The 17,547-nt window shown below is 40.1% G+C and overlaps 1 protein-coding gene across 1 annotated transcript; it reads right to left on the reverse strand.

Annotated features, from left to right (window-relative positions):
* Positions 1-10,912: 10,912 nt before the first annotated feature.
* Positions 10,913-13,755, reverse strand: LOC147620895 (nuclear transcription factor Y subunit C-1-like). The gene is made up of 5 exons (XM_086825475.1): positions 13,651-13,755; positions 13,420-13,487; positions 12,420-12,614; positions 11,152-11,283; positions 10,913-11,038 (listed from the first exon to the last, which is right to left on the reverse strand). Exons 1-5 carry the CDS (start codon positions 13,739-13,741, stop codon positions 10,946-10,948), a joined length of 579 nt encoding a protein of 192 aa, XP_086681601.1. The 5' UTR covers positions 13,742-13,755; the 3' UTR covers positions 10,913-10,945.
* Between the last annotated feature and the right edge of the window lie 3,792 nt (positions 13,756-17,547).

The following is a 17,547-nucleotide window of genomic DNA, read 5'->3' on the forward strand; positions in this document are numbered from 1 at the left end:
TTGAACAGATTATAATTTATTTCGAATGCACCTTCTGAAAATCTTTTTGAGCTTCTGTTTTGGGGAAACTTATTTAAATAAGATGAGATATTTTTCCATCTAAAAATATTTAAAATCTAAATAACCTCTCTCTAGGCTAGAAGATTTTCTCTCTCTAGGCCAAAACAGGTATAAACAAGATCTTTTATATTTCTGAAGAGGGATTTGACTACAGGGGAAGATACTGGACATCTTGAGAGGCTGGGGAGGAATCTTACAGTTTACTTCTTGCTCTACCAGTGAATTTTGTGATATGTTTTCAAATATTTTCATGTTTCAATTTGGCCAAAATTATATAATTGTTTTATAAATATTCCATCAAAGATTTTTGCTTTTAGATTTTTAAGAATTTAATTTATTTCTCACAAATATTTCATCAAATCACTACAACGCGAAGAGGGATCTCGGTGAGAACTACCGTACCCATATCGCGTTGTAGTGATTTTGCCTACAATGGTAATTTGCTTGCATAAATTTCTTGAAATCACTACAACGCAAGAAGAGGTCTCAGTGCGAACTCTCTCAAGCATATTGTGTTATAGTTATTTGTCCTAGTACCATTCTTTTTTTTCTTTTTCAAAGATTTTGGCATTTAGATTTTTAAGAAATTGATTTGTTTCTTATAAATATTTGATCAAATTACTACAATGCGAAAAGAGGGAACTCGGTGAGAACTCTCCCACCCATATCGCATTATAGTGATTTGTCCTACTGTCGCTCTTGTACTGATTTTTCTTACAATCGTCATTGCCTTTGAAATATTGCATCTTAGCCCTAGGGGTTTTCAAGGGTGCTCTACAAGCTGGTGAAGACAGATTTTGATTTGATCAAGTCTACAGTGAGATCTAAGCAGGTGACTTTGGTAAAACAGAGATTAAGCATTCAATGTTTGGTCAAATCTTATGTTTCTTGGCTTAATCCTCTACTAGACTAATTGCTATTGATGGCCTTGAAAGGATTTGATGGCCTTGAAAGGATTTGAGCTCATTTGAACTCTAAGGCCTCAGATCTGGACTCCTCGCATACTCTGTTTTCTGCACACAAAACAGAGGATTAATTTACTAATCAATGATTAATCAGCATTAATCACTATATTTTGGTGCAAGTAAGGGTTCAAATTAAACCATTAGGTACCTGATACAGATCCCTCTAACTTCATATTGTAATTCGGAGATGGTTTGATACTCCAACCATTCCGTACAGATTTGTTACCCTTAGTTTAATGTAATTTCTGGTAAAATTATGTTGATAAATTTGTGGTAATCATCATCTTGTATTTACCCCTTGGTTAATGTCTGCAAATCATACTTAAATTCAAGATTAGCCAGAGTTGCATTTGGAAATGTGCATAAGAATGAATGCTATATGCATTATGTATTGGGCACATTATATCATTGTAAAAATGGGATCACACACTACCCTTGTCCAGAATGAGGCAAGAGGCAGCTACTTCTTTTTGGCTTTGTGTACAAGCTTCCTATATGTCCCCACTGATGTAATTCCTCTAAATTGTTAGCTTTTTCTGCTCCTCCACCATGTCTTGTATGATTGAAATACCCGGAGCGTGCTTGATAATGTGTTTGCTCTATTCCCTGGGTTTAACCATATTGATAAACTACCATACTTCTTTGCAAACCAAGGGGTATGATGGTATATAATATGCTTCAAGAGAATAAAAGAATACATTAATTAGTATATTTTTCAATATACAGTATAAAAACTAGTTCAATGCATAATCAATCTAATACCATATAGTGGGTGTTGTGTTATTCTGTCCATGCATCAATCATTGATCTCTTGAACTCATCTAGCACTATTTAAAATATCTCATGGTCCTTCGTCCACACTTTCTTGTCACCACAGAACTTAAACATAGTGTCTAGAGATTCCACACCTTGGCTTTCCGTGTTCTTGCTTGACCATTGTCTGCATGGTCTACTACTGCATTGTGAACGCACTTCCATCTGTTGTATTTTATGATCTGCATTGATCGTCTTCTTCTACGACCTTCTGGTGTTGGTTCAAATAGAAACCTTCTTGCTTTAACACCCCCAATGGAAGGTTTCTTATTAGGTACATTCTTCCCATCCTTAGACCTTTTTTCATCTTGTTCAATTTTTGCATGTCCACCATGCAAACCGTCTAATAAAACTTTCTCTAGTGCTTTGAAGGATGTAACCTTTGCTATATTGGGCTGGAGAGTCCATGCAAAACATATGTATAAAAACAAGAGTTTTTTCAAAGAGCATGCATTGTACAAATGTGGACACTTGAAAATGCAACATCGAGAGTTGGCTTGAAGTTTGGGTCTTTCAAGTGCCTATCCGGTGCCTTCTTCCAATACCTCTTATCAAACACCTTTGCACTGCACATATGTAATATAAGTAGGGACATTTTGAATTGGCACCCTTTGACACATTGTGCATACATTTCAGAGTTTTAAGATCACCCGCCATATGCCACTCTACCTTATATTGTCCCATGCCTTCCACATCCAAGATTTTTCCATTTCTCTGCTTGTTGCAAATGATCTCGGGTATCGATGTCTTATGAAAGACCCAATGCAAAACATCAAAATTCTCTTATTCTACCTGCAATACATAAGAAACATAGGAATGCAACACCCATTAGTGTTTTTTATTTGTAATTCTTTTTTCACAAACATATCCGAGTCTAATAAATTTTACCTCAAATGATCCCAAAGACAATATATTGTTTTTAGATTGAACACTAAACCATCTAGGATCATCTTTTAGAATAGATGTATCAAGTGCCCTATTCATTAGTGTGATGGTAACCCCTTCTAACAATTTGACAATCATCAAGCTTTAGCACAAATTTGAGGACACCATCACATTCTTCAGGAGTAACTTCAAACAATTGAACAGCATATGATTGTAAGGCCTCTAAGTCGTAGAAAATATTATTGTATCTATTGTAGACCACATCTCCTATTAGTGCAGCATAGGTGTCTTCAATATGAAATGGGATTCCCATTGCTTGCAGTACCTCTTTGTTTACTTGTTTACGCATTTTTTTAACCAAAGAAGGATTTGGCAATAATGATCCTTTCATACTAGAATCCTTCATCTTTTCCTGCAAAGTCTTATAAATGGCTGAGTACCCTCTGTGTGATATACCAGCCCCATCAAGTATTGTCTGGATGTCATGTGGATTGAGTTGATTCTCTTTGAAAAAGTCATCTATTTGCTTTTTTGAGACCTCCTTAGATTTCTTCTTGTTCATCAGTTCTTCTGCATATACTGGCGATCTAAAAGAAGACTTAAATGTGCGCCAGAAGGTTTTATCGTTGATTCTTTATCATGGTGCAATAATGATCTGATATCAGATTGAAATGCAAAAATTGATATACATGAACATATGCAATAATGATTGCTATTCATAAAATATCACAATAGAAACAATAATAAAATATCATAATAGAAACAATAAACCAGTTAATAAAAAGGAGCTTACTTGACTGCATGTATTCTCTTCTTGATGCCACCACCTCCTAGCTTCATTTGCTCAATATCCCTTAGTTTTTTTTGTCATCTACAGAGACCTAATGAGGTCTGCTTATGTCTTACTTCAGACATTTATTTTTCAAGCCCTAAAATGGTTTTCTTATTGCTTAATAACTTTTGCACCAATCTGCTCTTGGTTGCCTCCTATAAGAAATTGTTGATCTCCCCCACGCCCACATCCACACTGTGCATGCAGCAGAGCCTGAAACAAAGTCCAGTCCTGCCCAAATCTGCTCTATCCTGCTGCAAATCTGAGGGTCTTGAATGAGGCCATCCGGAATCCTAGAGCTCGCATGCTTGTCTTATCTCCAAGGGTCCTCCAAGGAGAGAATAACTAGGGTGTGTGATCTGACAAGGTAGTGCCTGCCAAGATGTCGATCATGCCTCCGTGGCCACAAGCCCACTCATCAACATAAAACCTATCTAGTCTGGAGAGGTTGGGGTCGGTGCTCCTCCTATCCGATCGCAAGAAGCTAAGGCTCCCAGGGCTGCGCCCAAACTCTGGAGAAGCCAAGGGTCTTGTCCCCTAAGTGCCAGTATCATCTCCTCCTAGGGGCAAAGTACTCTGCTCCTTAGACTGTGGCAGTGCCTCCCCAAGTTTGTCCTCTGACGCCTCTATCATGTTACAATCTCCACCCATGCACCAAAAGTTAGCCTGGGGAAGGGCCTGCTGGAATGTGCTCCAAAAGAGGGCTCTACCTGCTGCATTTGGGGCATAAACATTGAGGAAGCCATTGCAATCCTCACCAATCAAAATGTTAACCCATTGTGCTCACCCCGAAACTATGACTCCTCAGCGTGTCACTTCCGGTAAATGCTGCTCATCACTGACAGAAATACAAACTCCTCCCTGTGTCCCTGATGGGCCAAAGGATGGAGACCAAAAAGTGTGACTCCTACCTGGTAAGATCTTTCTGCGCATTGGTGGGTGCGCCCCTCAGAAAGGTGGTGCTCCTGGAGGAAAAGAATATCGATATGTCCCCTAACTAAAGCTCTCTACAGCTCTCTTCTAAGGATGCCTCATCTCTGAAAGCACTGAGGCTCCCCTAAACCCTGAATGTTCCACTGAGACTATCCGCATATCGATCTCTATGGGAGGTGGAACTGCCCTCCACTCGAAGAGCCTTGGGTGAGGGTTTAGACACTGAATAATCACAATCCGTTTGGGCCGAGGCATGCCAAGTGGGCGTAGATCCTGTCTTGCATGTGATGCCACTGTGTCCGAGCATGAGAGTATCCATACTCCGAACTCCATTGATCACAATGGAGGTACCTATAAGGAGGGGGGTACTGCAGCTGAAATATGCATGAACACAAAAAGCAGCACCTCAAGGCTAGAGGCCACCATCTCCTCGTTGTTGTGATCTCTGTGGGTTGATCCTCCAAGATCCATCCTAGCCATTGGCCCTAGGTGGGTGAGGACGTCGGTGATGCAAAGGTCGTGAAGATGGTGGGAGAGCTCAACTACTTGTCCCTAGATGATGGCGGTAGTCACCGACTCAAAATCCTACTCCATCCTCAGGGCTACACTCAAGGGGAAAGAGAAGATCATCATGCCATTTTTGGGCGTAGAGGGTCTGGAGTGGTGGAAAACCACACATATCCGAATAGGGGCTACTGTCTCGTCAAACATATATATCCCTTCCATCAGAAGACATCAGTCAGAAGACATCAGAAGAAATTATAATCCACAGGCTACCCCAAGATCTCGGGGGCCCACCTGGAAACTATGACAAGAGAGTCGTCATCAGGGAAGCGGCAATGGTCATCTCAATCGGCTCAGAAAAACGGGGTGAGGAGGCAGAGAGGCAGGAGAGGGGTGCAGTTGGGAGTGATCCACTAGAGAAGAAAGCTAGTGGGATAGGCTTGCGAGGGGCATAATGGGGCCTGTTGGCCTCACTGAACACTAAGAGTTGAGGGAGGAATCACGATGGGGAATTGACAGCCAAACCGGGGGGGGATGGGGCCCTCTTCGTGATTGGGGGCCCGTCTCGCGAGCGGGTGTGTGCTCTAATAAATGCTTGTAATGGTTCTTTGATAGAATTGAATCCTCTTGAGATCTGCTAGCCTGGCACGCACGACGGCGACGCTCAGCACTACTGCCCTACTGGTGTTCGGTGCGATTGGGGCACGAGCCAACCATCCAACTGGGTCGTCTGCAGTCGGGACTTGGTGCCCTACTGTTTGAGAACCTGTCCCTCTCTCTACTCCCTGGTGTAGATCTAATTGAGGACTACCGGGGGGGGGGGGGGGGGCGGGGGGGGGAGAGAGAGAAACACAAGAGGTGGTCTCCTGGACTGACACCAATGGACTGACACCAACAAGGGCAAGCTCAATGTCCCACCTGTCTACAAATTAAGCATTGGTCTTGAAGGCCCGAATACGCCTTGAAGGCATGGAATAGATATAACATGAGGCTCAAAATCCGGCAAGGCTACACAGATGCGAAGGGACATAATCTCGTCTTCTCATATGATAGCTAAGGTAGTAGTGGGGGGGTTCCATCACTGTCCCGATGGCACCACCAATCACCGAGAGAAAAGAAAGGTATTCCTTCCTAAGGCGTGGGAAGCAGACTATCATTGGGAAGCCCGTCATGCCATGAAGTGGGTCAGATGCACAGTCAAAGTCATGCTGCCATCGTGCAAAGAAGGCCTAGGCCATGTGTAGTGGAACGGGGCTTAGCTACATGACTCGGTCTGACGCTCGGAGAGTCCAACTCAACTTGATAATAGGCACGTCCCAGTGGATGAATGTGTGTAATCTTTTTTGGCCCACCAATGAGGCTAGCCTATAAAATATTTTGAAACTATTCGCATGCTGGGTGGCTACCGACAATCTTGCATACCAGAGTGGATGCCTCTAGCGATGTAACAGTTGTAGTAGCAAGAAGCTGAAGATCCGCTTCCAAAAAGGATAAGCAAGTAACTGCGTCCTCAATCGCGGATGACAGAGGCGGCTGCCATGTAGTCCTCTTGAGGGTCGAAGACCAAAATGAAGCCGGGACTTGCCGAAGAAGAAAAAAACCCCAGAGTTGAGAGAACTGCCTTAACGGAGACAGAGGGGACTAGGGAAGGGGGAGAGGCTACAAGGGAGGGAAGGAAGGCAGAGAGAGAGAGAGAGAGAGAGAGAGAGAGAGAGAGAGAGAGAGAGAGAGAGAGAGAGAGAGAGAGAGAGAGAGAGAGAGAGAGAGAGAGAGAGAGAGAGAGAGCACAAAAGCGGAGGGAAAAAGCCGTGGGGGGCGAATGCAGGCGCAGGCAGCAAAGGGAGGCAGAATGAGGAGAGAGGAGAGAGAACCCCAGGCAAGGGGGCTGGCGGGGGAGGAGGGGCACGCGAACAGGGGGCACAGGCCGAGAAAACGAAGCCTGGGGGAGGCGCAAAGGTGGGGCAAGAGGCGAGGGGCAAGAGTGCAAGAAACTGAGGAGCAAGGGGCAAGGGGAGCGCTAGGCATATAGGGCAAGGGCGCAAGCGGGCAGCAAACACAGAGCAGGGGGGAGATTGAGGTTACGTTACTGCTATGCATTGGATTATTTAGCTTGCAAGACCTTGTAACTTTTTACAAATTAAAATACTCCAATAATATAGTTCAATATAAGGGGGGCCCGTTTGTGGCCCCAGTGGTGGTGTACTATGTGCAGTGCTATCTCTTGCAAATTATCTTGTGCAATGATGTATCTTTTTGTTGTTTTGTGCATTGTGGCTATTACATTATAAGTGTTAGACACACGTATTATTCTCAAGACAGCGCCCAAGGACGTTCACACCTAGCTACTGTAGTTACACTTTGAGATCTATCATGATTTCAAAGAATGTCATGTGTAGGCTGATCCCAGGACTAATCCTGAAGGGGAAACAAGATAAAGAATTAGATTAAGACCAAATTTTGAAGTTGGTGCTGCTAGTTTGGGCAGGATGACTTTGTGGAGGACACAAGAGGTTGTCGGCCACAACAAGAAATGAATAGGACTCTGTCGGTTGCAGCAATGAAGTGATATTTTATCCAAGACCTAGCTGATAGGTCAGCCAGTCCATGAAGGCAATCCAGCCCTACAAAAGGGACACACTTGCTCATTGTTGTGAAGTATTCATTCCTCTAGGGAGTTGGATCAGTAGATTAGGACTCCATGAGTCAAGACCTCTTTTTGATGAGGCAACCTATGGCTGCAAGATTTGTACTTCCTTTTTGAGAGAGTGCTTATTAGTTGTTGGGTTCTTGCAGGTACTACTGCTTTGTTGATTCCTTTAATGGGTACAAGAGTCATTATTACAGATTACTTGCACTGGCTGAGCATGAAGCTCTTCAAACATGCTTAGTGTGGATGACTAAACATGAGGTGAGTGATGCCTTTATAGTGTATTGATTTAGTAGGATGAGGCTGCCATGCCTATGCCCTCCACACATCATATTATGCAACATCTGTGAATGATAAGCATAGCAAGACCACACCCATCACTTAGAGTTCTTCATAAGATGATAGATGCTGATCCTTCTCAGTTGATTATGAACTCTTCGTATACATGATGTGAATGCGACGAGATCATATCCATTGCTAAGTGGTAACCATTTAAATAGCACTTTAGGAGCTTTTATGAGTGTGCTTATTGCTGAGATTACATTGACTTTGAAATTTCAACATAGTACTTAAGTCCCAATGAAATGCCTCAAAATTTGTGCATGAATTAAAGGGATTTCACATGAAATTTATGCACCAGTTTAAGGGCCCCTTTACATTAAATAGTTGAGGGGGGAGGGGGACAAGGTTGCATGTCCGGGCATGCCATTTCAAGTATTGCCTCTGGTCAGATTGTCTTGTCTAACAACTTTGATACAAGACTCGATGTCATTATCCTAGTGAATACCCTTTGTTTTGGAACGATCTGTAGTAGCTGAGATGGACTTGCTGCCTAGGTAATTGGATTTGTCAACAAATAGGAGAGCTTGGTTTTGTCATCATCCTAGATAATTGGATTTGTCAACAAATAGGAGAGCTTAGCATGCTTAGTTTCTGAGGAGGAGGAAAACAATTGCAAGCCAAAATTGGAAGCATGATGAAGATTATTGAACCTTTGATTGCATTAATGTGCTCGGGTTTAACCTTTGATTGCATTAATGTGCTCGGGTTTAATCGAGCTTCTTATAAGAAGAAACAAACTTGTTTTATGATCCCATTAGTGTAAGCTATAAAGTCCCTTGCCATTGTATTCACATGATTAAAGCCTAATTTTTTATATAGATTATTGTGCCAAAGGATTCTAATACACTCATATAATTAAGGGTTAATTGAGGGTTTGCAATTCACAAATTGTATCCTCTTATCTTGGAATTAGGGGTGTTCTTCAGGCCTTGAGGTTATTGAAGAGATGAGCTTATGCAGTTGTAGAAAGCAAAGTTAATGATAATTTGGGCTATTGGGCTTGTGAATAGTATGTACAGGACCCTTGATATTGCATGCTAGTAGTCAATTTCCTCGTCTCCGTCTCTGTCTCTCCTACATTATAAACACACATAATGCAATTAAATTTTTTTAATGAAAGATTTTTCTTTCCTTGTGTGTTAACTACCCAAGATCCTCCCTGTATTTACTAATTTTTCACCTACCCTAGGTGCCCTCCACCTCATTGGTTTTTAATTATCCTTGTGTTATTAATAAATTAGTGAGATAGTATACTCAACTTACCATGACATATGATTTCACCAAATTAACCTTTTAACATAAAATTCACCACATTGAAGAATTAAACATTAGAAAAGTGCAAGTCATTATGGTGGAACTATTTTACACAATTGATAGGTTGGATTGGACATTTATTCAACCTTTGCAAAAGTAAGGAAGAGTTGATAGACTCAAGATTCCACTCAAACACAATGCTTTAGCTACTTTAAAGTGATCCAAGAGTTGAGTGTGTTCCTTAAAGTAATGGTAAACCCTTTAGCAACATCAACATCCAAGAGTTCTCAGTCTTGGTTTTTTTTAAAAGTAAATTAAAAAAAGCTAGTTATATTATTATTATTATACCTTTTAGCAACATCAAGAGCTCAAAACTTCTCTATTGTGGCAAAAATTTTAAAATGCTTAGTATTATTGTGGCAAAATTTGTAAAATAAGCAAGGAGTGCACACAAATTATTTATTCTATAATTAAGATAAATTGGTTGGAGACTAAATTTGTTTTAAAAAGGTGCCACAATAATTGTAAAATAAGCAAGGAGTGCACACAAATTAATTATTCCATAATTAAGATAAATTGGTTGGAGACTAAATTTGTTTTAAAAAGGTATCTCGTATTTTCTTCAAAATCTTGTATATTTTCTCTCTACTCGAGAAGAGAATAGCTCTCATGCTTCAAACAAGGCAAGCAAAAGAAGAGAAAAACTCAAAGGCTTTAGAATTTTTTTCCCAAAAAATTAAAGAAGAAATATTATCATTAGATTTGAGCTCAGTATGCATATGAAATAAGAGGTCTCATAAAATAGAGTTGAGACTGACTAGGGGGGCATAAATCTCAAATATTCTAACATAGTTTTTAATTAACAAAAAATGAATTATATATAAAAATTACAAAACTAACTGTAGAAATTAATAAAACAATTAAAAACTGAGCTCAGTGTGCATATGAAATAAGAGGTCTCATAAAAGAGAGTTGAGACTGACTGGGGGCATAAATCTCAAATATTCTAACATAGTTTTTAATTAACAAAAAATGAATTATACAAAAATTACAAAACTAAATGAATGTAGAAATTAATAAAACAATTAAAAACTGAGCTCAATATGCATATGAAATAAGAGGTCTCATAAAAGAGAGTTGAGACTGACTGGGGGGAGGGGGGGCATAAATCTCAAATATTCTAACATAGTTTTTAATTAACAAAAAATGAATCATATACAAAAATTACAAAACTAAATGAATGTAAAATGAATCGTACAAAAATTGCAAAACTAAATGAATGTAGAAATTAATAAAACAACTAATAAAAGGATTTGAAGAGAGATTAGTCACAAAAATCCATATTAGTACAAACTTGAAATTGATTGAAATATAACAAGCCTAAAACAAAAATCCTTTGACGATGCTATAGCATACATTAAAAATAAACGAGAAAAAGAAGAGCAAACATAAACATAGTAATAACCCTTCATTAATAAAGAAAGAACTTGGCATGGCTTTTACCACACAATTCATGTATGTATATGGTAATCTATGTAATGAAGGGAGGAGAGAACTAAGCTTGCATGATTGTTTAAAATCTTAATTACATACTAGTTCATATACTAATTCACTCATATATGTTGACTGAATAGCCAATTAGTTTATAAAAAATGCGTAGTATACCTTGTCCATCAAGGGTGTATCCTAGTGTGAGTTGTGGCCACGTGTTCATGTTGGCTCGAAATTATTCACATGTGGCATTCGATATAAAACTTCCCCCTTAGAATCTAAGGATGGTTGATTTGAATTTAGCATCAATTCCTGAAAAAACAATAATTATTATAACCATAGTCAAACCTTGATAATGAAGCTCCTCCCAAAAATAATATGGCATATATAACTTTTTAGCATAAATTCCATATAAAAGTGTTTACATGTTGAGACAAAGGACGGAGTGTGGGTTGCATGGAAACGTTGGAGTAGAACATCCCTCCAAATGGAGAGGATGTGTCGGAAGGTCCTACAACAGGCCAAGGCCCACCTCCTAATGTTGAGAAGTCCTCCTCCTACACCCCCAGGACATTCAATTAGACAAGCACAATCTTTAACCAGAATTTGACAAGATCATATCACTTTTAACATTTTAGATTCAAACACAATCTTTAACCAAATGTTGAGACCTACACCCCCAAGACATTCAATTAGACAAGCACAATCTTTAACCAGAATTTAACAAGATCATATCACTTTTAACATTTCAGATTCAAACACAGTCTTTAACCAAAACTTGACAAGATCCCGTCACTTAAAACATTTCAAATACCTTCGTATACACAAAGAATAAGATATTCTTAACCTTTTGCATAAGGTATTCTTAACCCTTTTGATTTTAGTTTCTCAAACACTGAATTTTATTTAAATAAAAAATAGGCCATCACTCTTGAGATCTCCTTAAGAAAATCGAGAGATTCCTCGCCAACTTTCTTGGAATGTAAAATCCTCATTACTGTGGTCTTGTTGAACTAGCTTCTACATACACTATCCTATATGATTATTAAGGAGTCCTAATCATATACTTAAGAACAACCTAACCTACAAATTTAGCCCTATGTTCCTCTGTTTTGAGGTAAAGAAATGTTAGCTCAACAAAACTTGTAGAAAGAAATAAAAGATCACTTTCGTGGGGGCAAAAAACTATAGTTAGGCCAAACATTATCTTGGTTAGGTAAGGATAAAAGGAAAGTGATGATGCTATGCTATCCTAGTAAGAGGGGTATGGAAGGAATGTGGGGGCAAAAAACTATAGTTAGGCCAAACATTATCTTGGTTAGGTAAGGATAAAAGGAAAGTGATGATGCTATGCTATCCTACTAAGAGGGGGATGGAAGGAAAGTGATGGACTATATAGTTAAGACACATTATTCTCTAGATTAAGGGAGGATACGTGCTATGGAGATATAGAAAGGCAAAGCATTTTCAATGACAGCCTGGCTTGTGAAATGATTTTCCTAGAAATTCATAAGGTTTAAGGAATAAAGTAAGTGTACTTTGAAAAATTACTCACATATGTTCATACCTTAACTCTAGTTAAACCAACCTTTATTACCTATGGTTTAAAGTTTTGTATCTACAATGGATTATCTATTTAGCACACAACCTTATTCAACCAAGCATACATGAAAAAAGTTCATATATGGCTAACCTTGGGCTCTTCACACGGGACAATGTCCATAAGGAAGTCGAAGATGTCAGCCCTATTGATAGCCCCTGCAATGTCACTTCGTTGGAGAGTCCTCCTCTTGTTCTCCTCAGTGTGCATCCATGAGCGCAAGGTTAGCTCTAGTATGAAAAGCTCACATGCCTTTGCAAAAAGTATTGGAGCCTCGGCACTAATCATCTAAAAGAAAAACAAATCAAATCAAGACAACTAAGGTCACACACCATCTATTATTCTAAGTACCATGCATAAACTATTTCACAAAAAGTATCTGCACGCACTGCTCTTGCTCCTTTACTTGCTTACTCTTTTCACCATGAATTCAAGGGCTAAATTTATAAACATGTCTTCTACTAATTCTTGTCTTATTTGTGTCTTATAATATCCATGGGATTGACACCATCACTGTAAACTGACCATTGCTAATAATTGCTACAATGGAACTAGACATACTATCTATGAATTAATCATTGTTTCATTACATAGGGATCACCACCAATGGAAGTGTGATAGTAGGTAGGATTGAAGATTAATTATCTTGGAAGTATAACCAAAATGTAGTGGAATTATATGTGGAGATTGCTATCAATAGAGTGCAATTATATATAGAATTATGGAATTTTGAATCACCTAGGGATTGCTACCTTGGGATTAACACCAAGATAAGTGCAATTGTAGTCATGATTATGGATTAATCACCTAGAGATAATTACAAGTAGAAGTGGAATTGCAAGTAGGATGATGGATCAATAGAAGTGCAAAATGGTAAGATTATGGATTAACCACGTAGATTATTTCTAATAGAAGTGCAATTGTAATAGTATTACAAATTACCTGAAGATTACGACTAATGGAAGTGCAATTTACCTAGACGTTAGGATTATGGATTGATTGCATGAAGATTAATACCAGCTGAAGTGTGATTATGGATTACGTAGGGGTTATTACTCCGAATTAAAACCTCATAGTGAATGAAAACATCTACCTTCACTTCCTCGTCCGATTTCATTATCTTTTTAATCCTTGCAAGGGGAAGCTGGTGCTGCTTGAAATCTGCATTAACAACAACAAAAGAAGCTTAAAATTTAATTAGATGTCCAAAATCAAAAGCTCTAAACATTGGAATTAGATGCGGATTGATGGGGAAATGAACGAGATAAGATGCGGGGTTATGAGCGAAAAATCGAGATTAAGAGCGGATTAGAAGCAAACCCACCTGCGGTTTGCTGCATCTCGTGAGACTGGTGCTGCCAAAACATCTGCAGCTGCTGTTTCCCAAGCTGCAGGTGATCAAAAGAGGGCTGCATGGCGGCCACAGCAATCACAGGGATGCAATACTATGGAAAAGGAAATCTCAGTTATGGTGGCAAAAGCAATCAAATAGGAAAGGGAAAGGTTGCATGCATTCAACGTGGGCAACACAGCGTCAAGTTTTGGAGCCTCCATGTGTCTCCCCTAACCACCCAATTAGCCCCTAACCACCCAATTATAGCCTTTTAATCACCTCCCTACCATACCATATAACTCTATTATGTTACCACACTCCTCTAACCTTTTATCTTCCTTTTTATCACCTTCCCACCCTCTTTGGCTTAACGTACCATTTGGCCCATCTTCACTCCCAACATTTTCTTCAACTCATTCCTCCTAGGCTTCCCACCAAACAGTTCGTCCAGGTTCAACTAGCCACTTCTTCATCGTATACAACGCACTCACACTCACACTTCTTCATCATACACAACGCACTCACACTCAAATAAACACTCGGATCAGACAGCTAAGTGTGAATTCATCCATAAACCCTCCCAAATTTGAGTCCTTGATAAGTTCCGATTCACACTATGCATTGCACCTCACTCGTGCCGTGTATGAGGCTAGCCTAGCACTCCCCCTAAACATACCTTTATTTTTCTTCCATGTCTATCAATAGTCCTTATATTATCTCAAAAGCAAGATAAACTCCTCGGACTAAAAGTTGTGTTTTTTGTTTTGGTCACTTAATACATAGGTTTCTCAGAAATTACCATGGGCATGTGTCCTATTAATTAAAAACATTGGCATATAACACATCCAATGTGAAAATTTGGAAATTCCCCAAGACATCCCTACCTCACAGACCTTCTGATTTCAAATCCCCCAACTAACCTTCCATTTAGCACAGCTCGAACTGACCACTAGCAATGAGGGTGTATATGATGCAAGTAGCCATGATCCTCTATGCTACCAGATCTACATCTCTTGCTAGAACCTTCTCCCTCACAAAGTGATAATGCACCTTAATGTGCTTTGTTCTAGCATGATATATTGGGTTATTGGCCAACTGTATGTTGCTCATGTTGTCACAATATATGACAACTGCCCTATCCATGGGCTCTCCCATGTCACCAAGTAGCTTCACCTCACAAGCTACCATAGCAGTACCCCTGTACTCTGCCTCTGTACTCGACAAGGTAACTATTGGATGCTTCTTACTACAACTCACAACAACACTCCTAAATGAGAACATAAAACAACTAGTAGATCTCCTGTCTGCAATACTGCCAACCCAATCAGCATCTATATACCCATGCAACTGTATCTTTGTACCAGCCTCATAGAAAAGTCCATAATCAAATGTGGACTTTATATACCTGAGGATCTATCTAGCCACATCCAAGTGTGGCTTCCTAGGGGCGTGCATAAACTGACTCACAAGTCCAACAACATAGCTCAAGTCTGGCCTTGTAATGGTCATGTAGATCAAACTACCCACTATGCGCCTGTATGTAGAGGGGTCCTCGAAAAGCTCAACTGTATCTGTTGAAAGCTTTGTGTTATGCTCCAATGGAACTGAAGTAGGCTTAGAGCATGTCATACCATACTTGGACAACATGTCCAAACCATATTGCCTCTGCAATAGCAAAATGCGAGGAGGTAATCTCACCACCTCTATGCCCAAGAAATACCACAACTCACCCAAATCCTTCATCTCAAACTTATGCTTCAAAAGCATCCTGATATCATGTATGTCTGCATCACTATCACTAGTGATAATCAAGTCATCCACATAGATGACTAATAGCATGATCCCTCTATTTAACTTTTTCACATATAGTGAAAAATTTGCATTGGATATCTAAAATCCAATGGTAACAAGATACTCCTTGATCTTGTTTGACCGTGCTCTGGGTGCCTGCTTCAAGCCATACAAGGCTTTGCGTAACCTGCATACAAAATCTGGATGTGCATCACTCTCATAACTTGGTGGCTGCATCATGTACACTTCTTCTTGCAAATCACCACCATGAAAGAAATCATTCTTTACATCCATTTGATGTAAAGACCAACCCTTCACTATAGCCATAGCAATGAGAGCTCTCACGGTTGCCATTCTTGCAACCGGGCTGAATGTCTCCTCATAGTTTATGCCATAAGTCTACGCATAGCCCTTGGCAACCAATCTTGCCTTGTACCTGCTCACTGAACCATCATCATTGTGCTTGACTTTATACACCCACTTACATCCAATTGCCTTCTTTTACTTAGGCAAAGGCACTAACTCCCATGTTGCATTTGCATCCAATGTTGCCATGTTCTCATCCATGGCATCTTCCCATTTCTTATTTCCAATTGGCTACTCAAAGCAAGTGGGCTCAACCTCCTGTATTGCCTTTACCATAATGATGGGCTGTATATCCATCATATCTGAACCTATGAATAGGGTATCTAGCCCTCGTAGAATAGGGTATCTAGCCCTTGTAGACCTGGGTACACTTGGATCATTGCCAGGTGTCCTAAAAAACAGCCTTGGTTCTCCTTACACCAGGAGTAACCATAGATGCAATGCCAAGGTCCTCATCAAGGCTTTGGTCGGAGCCACTAGATTCACCATCCACATATGAGTGCTGACAGTGTTGAGATATCGAGCTCATCTAGTGAGGCGGTGGACACTGATGACCCGCGTGGGGGATAGGCTGCCCCACTTACACCACTAGCATGGTTGGTGAGATCATGGGTGATATGCGGCCAGTGGGATGACAGGCTGTGTGACAGCCATTCTAGAGATTGGCATAGTTATTGCGCCAGCTCATTTAGTTGGGGGTTCACACTATAGAGAACCCTAGTATGTATTTGGTTGAGTACCTTTTCATAGGTGCGTACTCTTATCTTGGTATATGGTGTGTTGAGTGTTGAGTGAAGAAGAAGAAGATTTTTAGCCTCTCACCTTGTGTGTTCTCTTTTAGGGTTTTGTGAGTGTATGTGTGCTTGCAAGAGCTCAAGCTCTCTTATCCCCTGCATCTTTTCATGGTATCAAAGCCTGATTCATGCTAAGGGCTGAGGTGCAAGCAAGAGAAGCACAGGAATTGGTACAAGGGTAAGAGCTTCATCTACTCTTCCCTATTTGTGTTGGCGACGACTACACCCTTGTCGGGAGCTCTACAGGAGGCACTGGCAAACGATCTCTGATTGAGGAGCTTTCTTTGTGGGAGTAAAGCTATAGGGCAACTATACTGTCCTATCGGACAGCCTATCAAACAAAATTTTTTGGGGCAAAAACGCGTTTCGAGCATGTTACGACCTCCGTTTTTCAGAAAACAGGCGATTTCGAGCACTCCGGATAAGTCATCGATTCTCAGCAGAACTATTTTTTAAGAACTGTAGGAAGACAGATTGGTTGTGCAGACATTGTGTGTGCTGCAAGGAGGTCAACAGTTGCCATTGGGTGTATGTATGCACATTAAGGTCACTGGTTGTGACATTTATTGGAATTTATGGCCCCTCTACATGGCTTTAGTAGTGGACCTTAGTAGATTCCTATTTTCAGCTTTTTTATATGCCTTAGTGGAGAATCTCTACTTCTTGCTCTCTACTCTAGGCTTTGGGTGCTCACTTCTAGGCTTTGGGTGCTCACTTCTAGGCAAGTGGTGATAAGCATCTTGATTAGGATTAGATCCTAATCTCCTCCTTAATCTTTTTGTACTTCAGCCTATTTAAAGGCTCCTTATCTAATGAAGAAAATACTTTAGTTTTTGCCTTATTCACATTGTCATTATGCTCATATGATTTGTCTTTAGCTAATCTAGCTATGCTTAAGCATAGTCTTGCTTCCTAGTTCTTAATCCTTGCTCTAATC

Source organism: Cibotium barometz, chromosome 31, assembly GCF_041138505.1.
Source record: "Cibotium barometz isolate CiBa-2024 chromosome 31, ASM4113850v1, whole genome shotgun sequence".
NCBI classification, from domain to species: Eukaryota; Viridiplantae; Streptophyta; class Polypodiopsida; order Cyatheales; family Cibotiaceae; genus Cibotium; species Cibotium barometz.